The sequence below is a fragment of the Octodon degus genome, unplaced genomic scaffold, assembly GCF_000260255.1.
Source record: "Octodon degus isolate 3935 unplaced genomic scaffold, OctDeg1.0 scaffold00007, whole genome shotgun sequence".
Lineage (NCBI taxonomy): Eukaryota > Metazoa > Chordata > Mammalia > Rodentia > Octodontidae > Octodon > Octodon degus.
The window spans coordinates 18,640,369-18,649,363 of record NW_004524583.1 but is presented as its reverse complement, the minus strand read 5'-3'; the positions used below and the strand labels follow the sequence as shown (position 1 = coordinate 18,649,363).

At 44.1% G+C, this 8,995-nt stretch overlaps 1 protein-coding gene across 1 annotated transcript in view; it reads left to right on the top strand.

Moving 5' to 3' along the window:
• The window catches only part of Syne2 (spectrin repeat containing nuclear envelope protein 2), a 225,010-nt gene that overhangs the window by 55,781 nt on the left and 160,234 nt on the right, over positions 1–8,995 (top strand). Inside the window, exons 23-28 of the mRNA XM_023702960.1 lie at positions 862–981; positions 1,092–1,383; positions 2,663–2,817; positions 3,627–3,936; positions 5,699–5,863; positions 8,271–8,612. Coding sequence (XP_023558728.1) covers positions 862–981; positions 1,092–1,383; positions 2,663–2,817; positions 3,627–3,936; positions 5,699–5,863; positions 8,271–8,612 — 1,384 coding nt within the window. The remainder of the gene's footprint in view (positions 1–861; positions 982–1,091; positions 1,384–2,662; positions 2,818–3,626; positions 3,937–5,698; positions 5,864–8,270; positions 8,613–8,995) is intronic.

Sequence of the window (8,995 nt, the reverse complement as noted above, 5' to 3'; positions counted from 1 at the left end):
TATATATTTTTTTTGGTATTTGGTACAGGGTCTACAGAGTTTTACTACATAGATTGCACTCTTAGTGATTCTCCTGTTTTCAGCCTCCCAACTGCTGGGATTATAGGCACATGCCACTGCATGCCACCATGCCTAATCTCAAGTGCTGTCTCAGCATGCCCCTGGGTTAGGGTTGGTACAGCAGGCCAAGTATCGAACCCCAGTAGCTGCGCTCTGCCTAAGCAGATGCTTTAGTCTGCTGAGCTTTCTGGCTGGCCAGTTTTGTTGGTCTGTTTTGTTTTGTTTTTTGAGACTTAATATGTGGTCCAGGCTGGCCTTGAACTTGCAGTAATTCTACTTCAGCCTCTCTCAAGTGCTGGGATTACAGGTGTGCGCCACCATACTCAGCCTAACAGTACTTTTTTTAGGGAGGGGGTTCTTTTTGAAGAGAGGATTTCACTGTGTAGTTCAGGTTGGCCTTGACCTCACTTTGTAGCCGAATCTGCCCTTGAATTTGCATCAGTCCACCTGCCTCAATTTTGCTGGCGTTATAGGTGGGCACCACCATGCCCAGATTCTGACGGTACTTTTAATCCTGGCTTAATGCTAGGAATATAAAAAAAATTCAGTGAAATGTGACCTAATGTGGCAGAGATTTAAGGGGTGTGCCAAAGAATACTATTTTTTATGCTATATTTATATCATTTGTTGTGCTAATAAATTCTACCATAATAGGAACAGTTATTATTCAGATTTTTCTATGTTACAAGTTAATTTAAAAAAAAAAAAAATACTGTTGATACCAGTCTGGTCGATTCCCATGGGTCATGCGTTGATCTCTTCACAATAAAGGTGCTAATAAGCTGTGTACCATTCTTTTAGACTGGAGGATGACTGCAGAAACCTGAGCGAGTGGTTGATTAATCAAGAAGAGAAATGGAAAGAAACCGAACACTCAGGAGAGAAAGCTGAGCTGTTTTGCCAGGCTCTAGCTAGAGAGAGGTAGCGTGCTCTTGTGGGAGAGGAGCTATTCCTTAGGAATGTGATTACTTTCATTAGGTCTCAGTGTGGCTCTTGTAAACTTGTTTTCAGTGGCTTTTTGGGCTTTACAGGGAGCAGTTTGAATCCGTGGCCCACTTGAGCAACTTTATGAAGGAACATGGACTTACTGAGGAGGAAGCAGCAATCATGGAGTCAACCCATTTGATGGACAGATACCGGACATTACTGGCACAGTGCAGTGGAATTGAGGAAGAGCATAAGTTAGCGTCTGTGGAGGGCCAGAGCTTTCACGATCTTGCACGTGATGTAATTCATTGGATAAAGGAGATTAAAGAGTCGCTTATGGCTTTGAATTCCTCCGAAGGCAAAATGCCACTTGAAGAAAGAATCCAAAAAATAAAGGTATAACCAGAAAGTAAATTTGAGAGGTCAGAGTGAACTCTCATTTTGAAAAGATTTACCACAAAGCTGCAAAGATTTATTTCTTAATGGAAAATAGGATTGCTGAGGAATAGCTAAAGAAATTCAGATCATGAAACTCACAAAAGAGAGGGCTTGTGATAGGTCTAAAATTATTTCAATGCACACCAAAGAGTTTGTCTTCTCTTTGAGAGGGCAGAACTCAGTTATTGTCTATGTTCACTGCAGGCAGAAAGATGGAAATACAGACTGAGTTGGAGCCATAGTGGGTGGGGACTTGCTAGGGACATAGGCAATATCTTGATCAAGAACAGAAAAGAACCTTTGGAGTCCAGTATGAAACTCCTGCTCCCAGGTTCCCTCATCTGTCCAAGTGGAGGATTGCTGAACATTGCCAGTGATAAATACAGGGGATAGATGCACATGGGCCTATGGAAATCACAAGTAAAGCATTACTGAAGGGAAGATCAAGGAGAGTGAGCTAGAAGCATTGATTCTAGCTGATAACTCAATTTATCAGGCTCCTTTGAGATTATGTCTATAAACATTTCCAGAGAGAAAGTAAACCTTGAGTTGTTTTCCTAGCACAGGAAGAACTTAATTGAAACACAAAAGAGAAAAAGAAAAACAGAAAACAAGAATTAATTGTCATGGATGATAGACAAGTTATATAAAGAATGCTGTTTTCCTACAGGAAGCCATCATCTGTTCTTGCATCTACAAAAATGTCTTGTGTACAATGCTACTTTTAGACAGAAGTACATAGTAAGGAGGATTTGACTGGTGTTTTTGGCATGTGAAAACAAGAGGGTGATTGGAAATCAAAAGGCAAGCAGAAAGTCAGATGCAGCAGCATATACCTGTAATAATTCACACTTATGAGTCTGAGGCCCTTGGGTTTGGGCCAACCTAGACTAAACAGGAAGATTGTTGAATCAAAAACAAAAGCAAGGGCCAGGGAAATGGCTCAGTAGAATAAGTGCTTGCCTGGCAAGCACAAGGGCCTGAGTTCAATCCCTGGTTCCACAAAAAAAAAAGCAAGCAGGAGTACAGGCGACTTACACTGACCAGCATCTGTTGTGAATCAGCCCCATGTAATATCAAGGGGCAGATCCTTGTCTTTGGGCCCTGTGGAAGAAAGGGTTCTTTTGACATGTACTCTGCAGTATGAATGTCAATATAAAGGCTAAAAATGAAAAGATGCCGTATGTAATATACCCTAAGCGAAACAAATGGGATGATAAGATCTTTTTCATTTTAGGAAATCATTTTACTCAAGCCCGAAGGGGACGCCAGAATACAGGCCATCGTGAGACAGGCCCAGGGCTGTGAGGCGGCAGTGCAGGGTCAGGAGATGGTGGCCGACATCCGAGGGCAGTGGGACAGCACGCTGCACTTGGCCAGCACATACCTGAGGTAAAGGGTGGCTTGCCCAACACTTGCTCCTCCTTGTTACCCGGCAAAGCTATAACAAGTGTGTTTTGGCTGCTGCCTGGGTTTAGATAAAGTTCTTGTCGGAGGGAAATCTGGGAGTTGGGGCGTCCACAGGGCACTAGGCCTTCACATCATGTAGGGGCTCCACTGTGACGCTGTGGCTTCTTGGGGACACACTGAGTCTCCCCCTACCGGCACCCCCTGCTTCTGTACCCAAGTCCCTTCCTCCCCAGCAACCCCAGCATCTGCACGGTATCACCCTAGAACCCTGAATGCTTCCTGACATTTTTCCTAAGGAATTATTAAATGGGTAAACATGGACAAGTGCTGGCCAAATCCTACAACCGGGTTTATTAAGTAGTACACTTTGCTTTGAAATGGAACTCTTATGTTTTTCTAAGGAGATAAGAAGATCACAACAAATTTAAATGATTTAAAGCCTAAGTCAATTACTTAATATATAGAATGCTTATTTTTGAAAAAGTAAAGCTATAAGCTTTTGTATTTAAAGATTTTTAAAACTATTAGGACTTCTTTGAAATTAAATTACTGAGCATTCTTTGGTCAGACTATATAACAAAGTATTATGTGGTAGTAATACTCGGATTCTATCTTGATTTCTGAGCTAAGTGTGGTCCTGCTAAAATCTTACGGTGCCACAAGGCTCTCTAGGGAAAATGTATATTAGTATGATTTTAATGCTGTTTATTATGTTGTGTGCTGCATTACGATATGCAAAGTGTCCTCTACTTTGCTGAAATCTCATTTATAAACTATTTGGTGAAATTCAGCCACCAAGAGAAGCTTGTGCAAGAAGGAGAGAAATACCTGCAGAGTAAAGAGGACCTGAGGTTAATGCTCATCGAGCTCAAGAAGAAGCAGGAGGCCGGCTTCGCCCTGCAGCACGGCCTGCAGGAGAAGAAAGCCCAGCTAAAAATTTATAAGAAATTCCTCCAGAAAGCCCAAGATTTAACGTCCTTGCTAAAGGAGTTAAAAGCGCAAGGAAACTACCTGTTGGAATGCACAAAGAATCCCAGCTTTAGCGAAGAGCCATGGCTGGAAATTAAAGATCTTCATGAAAGTCTGCTTCAGCAACTGCAGGTGAAGTGGACAAGCTGTTTTACTTTTTGTATCTTTTAAATATTTTATTTTTCATATTTATTTATTTGGTACAGGGTCTTGCTATGCATCTCAGACTCATAGTGATCCTCCTGTCTCAGCCTCCCCAGCAATGGGATTACGAGTGTGTACCACCATGCCTGATTTTGGTGACTGGTGTGGTGCGCCTGGGGATCTGGGGCTGGCACAGCATGCAGTACCAGGCATCAAATCCGGGTCCTAGTGCTTGCCAGGAAGGTGCTTAGACCGCTGAGCTGTCTCCTCGGCCTACAAGCTCTGTTTTAAATGATTACTACTGTTACTATGCCAGATGTGTCTATAAAACCCCTTCTTGGCTGTTGCTCAATGGATCAGCCAAAAGCTTTCAAAATCCATCATTTTTACATGAAAATGCAGACCCCTGCAGTCAGTGTTGCTGGAGGAGTCCAAGTGTGGTATTTCATGATGGCCTCGTTTCCTTCCATTAAAGTTCCTTCTTCAGGACTGGATGGGTCACGATTCTTAAGGCATCTGTATACGCTGACCGTATTGGTGATGTCTGTCTGTCCATCCATCCACCCCCTGCCCACTGTATGATGTTTTCCTTATCTTCTACTCGGTGCCCCTCCCATGAATCTTTCCACGTGGGCTGCAGTGAGAGAGCGGAGACAAAAGCTTGTGAGGAGAAGGTAAATTCTTTTATTAGGAGTATTTAGGATGATTTTCACATTGGAAGCCAGTTTTGGGACAAAGACCACCAGGGTAAAAAGCCCTGCACATGTAGGTACTGAGTGTTGAGCAAGGGTAAAGATGCATTCACATGGCTGTGTGCTGTTTGGTTGTCTTATTTTCTTATCCCAGCTCAGGAACCTAAAGGTAGTTTTGCTCTTGAGTTAGGCTTGCGTCTTTCCTAACACACAACATTTGGGCTCAGGTCCTAGGAAGGGGAGCTGGGGTTAGGTTGATCTCATCCCGTCTCATTTCTTTCTTTCTTTCTTTTTTTTTTTTTTTTTTTTTTTTTTTTTTTTTTTGGGGGGGGGCGGAACTGGGGATAGAACTCAGGCCCTTGTGCTTGTCAGGCAAGCGCTTATTCTACTGAGCCATCTCCCTGGCTGCTCCAGTCTTATTTCTAAGGGTGAATTCTTGATTTTAAAGCAACAGGTAATTAAGGGGCCTGATTTATGACAGATGTTTGTGATCTGACGGTGTAATTTGTAATCATTTCACTTCATTTTGAAAACTCTTGACAAATACATTTTCTTTAGGAAGGAAATGAAGGTACATGCGTGGGAGGAACAGTTAAGGAGTCATTTTTTACAGTGAAAGATCTCAGACACTAAGTTCTTCAGTTAAGAATTCTGGATAAACTTTGGACATACTCTTATTTCAAGATAAAACCTTATAAATTGAGCAAACCCCCCCCCCATTTTATCTCTTTTTTTTGTTGGGGGGGGGTAACCAGGATTGAACTCAGGACCTTATGCTTGCCAGGCAGGTGCTTAATCCACTGAACTATCTCTCCAACCCCTTTTTGTCTTTTTGAGACAGGGTCTCGCTATTCAGTTCATGATAGCCTTGAGCTCACTTTTGTAGCCCAGGCTGCCCTCAAACTTGCAACAATCCTGCCTCAGCCTCCTGACTGCCGCAATTACATTTGTTACACCCAGCTTATTGAGCCTTTGAGTTGTGTAATTATGAATTTTAAGAGCATGTGAAAATTCAAGAGAGCAATGAGTTTGTGAGTTGTCAATGGTTTTATTTCCAGGATTCTGTGCAGACACTGGAGGGCCACGTTCAGGATCACCACTCCTACCAGGTTTGCGTCACAGACTTGAATACCACCTTGAACAGTTTCTCTAAGGACTTGGTCAGCTTTTCTGAAACACCTGTGGACCGAGCAGCCATTGAGGACAGACTGCAGAAACTGCAGGTATTACATAATATCTAGACATACCAGCTAGAGCTTGAAAAAAAAATTAGTGTTCGTTATAGTTTGATCGATCACTATCTTTGGTCCGAAACATGAGTGCTGTTCCGATGGTTCCGATCCTTAAAGCGCTAAGTGCTCATGAAGGAGGGGAACGTTTTTCTCTAGTGCCCAGCTGTGCCTGCAGTTTGAGTTGAGCAGAACTTAGACGCAGCGGGTGTTTCTTGGAGAACATTCTCCCTGTGATTGGTCCTTAGGCTGGGATGTCTCACTTCCAGCTAACACAAGTCAATTCCAGGGAATAAGAAGGGGCCAGAGGGTGTGTGGGGCCTAAACAGCCTTGGGAAAAATGGTTCAGTGTAACATTTTTCATTGTGGCTGGGGAGATGCTGTCTAATTTCTACCATATTAGTGCTCACTCTGGGGGACTAACTGAAAGCTCTCCCGAAGGTAGGGTCTCTGAACCCCTCACACTGCCTTCTGCACGATGACAAGCGTGGCCTTCTTGTGTTATCCTGTCCATATGGTCAACATGGCAGGTCAGAGTGGCGTCCTCTGTTCAGAGACAGAGCAAAGCGTTTTCTCTGCTCCTCCTGTCCCGGTTCCTTGTCTGGAGAGTTCGATGGTGACCCCACGACTCAGCGTGGGCTTGGGCTTTCTTTCTGTTCCCTGTTCAGGACATGAGCATCAGCGGGCTTCTCTAGTGCAGCTGTGGATTGCCACAGGGCGCCACCCTGCTTGGCAGCAGTAATTGGGCCAATGTGGAGGGCTCCTCACGTGCCGGGTGCTGGGTAGGTACCACCAGTGCTGGGAGAAGTGTGAGGCCTGGCCTGTGCCTGGAGGAGCTCAAGCCCCTGTTGACAAGTCAGGGCACAGCCTTCTGCTGTAGCTGGAAAGGGGGTCGCAGGTCACAACCCTCACCAAGGTCACACAGGGCAAATGACAGCGAGTTGCTTGCCCCTGAGCCCTGGCTCACTCTGTGAGTGCCTTTTCTCTCTCCAGTGACATCGCTACTTGAATGTCACAATGATTTGCAGTTCTTTGTGGATAAATAGTAAAACACATTTTCTCTGTCCCCCAATTTCCCACCAAGCACCCTGCTCATACCTATATGTTGAAGTGATGAGTATCTTTTTCTTCAAGCTTCCTGCTTAGAAATCTGCTGTCCCTCCTTGAGCTCCCTAATGTAGGCAGATATAAGATGATGATGTCCCTCCCTCATCAGCCCATTGTTACTGCTTAAGGACCAGCCCTCATCTCCTACATCCCTGCATTGGGTTTGTGAACAGACTCCCTGTCTGCATCTTCATTCTCTCTGTTGCATATTTTTCATTATGGCTCTGGATCTTTCTAAAAGAGAGCTACTTTATTCCCCCTTAAAATGTTTCAATGACCTGTGCCTATTCATCAGTGTGAATCTTTTCATACTTCACTATGATTGTTGATAAATGTGTATTTCTGTATTACTAGACTATAGAGCTTAAAGGGGTTCGGTTTTACTCATTTATACTGTACGACACCAAAACCTATCAGCCCTTGGCTGTTGAATGAGTGATTGAATGAATGCATGAGTATTTATGTCCCTTTAGGTCAGTGACTATTAAATTTTATAGAGGCCATGTAGTAACTCAGACTTACTCCATTTCAACAGTTGAGACAGGGCTGTCACCCTCGAGTTCCTTTTGTGTCTAGAGTGTTCACACTAGCCCTACTGATGCATACATTGAGGACACTGTGATCGAATTCCTGCTGTTTGGGGTTGTGTACCTGGTTGATTTCTCTCATTGTCCACAAACCTGTGCTCTGAAGTTTGAATGTTAGCATTAGATTTGTATGGGCTTGTTACTTGTATGCGTGTGGGTATTTTTTTTAAAATTTATTTATTTTTATTTAGGACAGGGTGTACAGGGTCTCACTGCATAGATCAGACTCCTAGTGATCCTCCTGTTTACAGCCTCCCAAGAGCTGGGATTACAGGTGCACACCACCCTGCCCAGTCTTAATTGCCATCTCAGCTTGCCCTGGAGGTGGGGCCGGCACTGGGGATTGAACCCCAAGAGCCCCGTGCCTGCCTGCTGAGCTATTTGGCAGGCCTGCAAGTACTTATTTATAAAGAGTGTTTGCATTTATAAAGGCTGCGCCTGGGGCAAGATGGTCGACAGCTACCAGTTGACTATTTCCCACCGCGCTCTGAATATTTCCTGTGTCTCTTCTGAAATCTGCTTGAGAATCTGATGTACAGTGCTGTATTGATTTAAATTTTGCCCGGAGTTTTGTGTTACAGACTGATCACGCCTTCTAATGTGTTTCCACTTGTGAAACAGAATACTCTGTGATTTACAAAGGTCAATTAACTCTTTTGACAATCGAATGGGAATACTTTCTGTGACTATCTTTTTTCCACTCGTAGGAACTAGAGGATAGACTCCGTTTACAAGACAGCACATTAAAGAAGATTTTAGCATTAGCAGAATCCATCAAGCCAAACACATCTTCAGTGGGACAGAAGATTATTAAAGATGATATAACATCACTTAAGCATAAACAAAGAGATCTGGAAACCAGCATTGCTCTTGCGAAGCAGGAGACTGAAAATTGCCTCAACAGCCTTCTCAAAGCAAAACGTTCAACAGAAAAGCCAGAGAAGCCTGCGCCGCCCGACGGAGAGGCGCGGGCCACTTGTGGTGCGCTGGAGTCCTCTGGGGACTCTGCGGCCCAGGGAGAGCTGGAGGGAGGCTGCGCTGTAAACAAGGTAAGTGCTTGCGATTGTGCTTCCTGAGACGTCGGGTCTGAGAATGAAGAGGTGTTTGGTTCTGAAAAGAGGGCTGTGAATCAAGCGTTCTGATTTCATAATTAAATCCTCAATGTCCTGGTTATTTATGAAGCTCACTTGTGAAAAGAGTCCTTAGAAAAACGGTCCAGGTTTCAGCTGTGAAATGCCATTGTTCAGTCTGTTTGAAAGGTGGGCGTCAATTTAGCTTTATTCTCCTCACGGCTGTGTAATCCGATATATTTTCGCGGGTCAAGAGCACAGAGGCAAACTGGAAAAGGAAAAAGAAAAGCGGATAGGCTTCAGTCATTGCCTCAACACCACCACAAGTCCAAGCGCCCAGTTGTTGTGATTTGGGCCGGGGG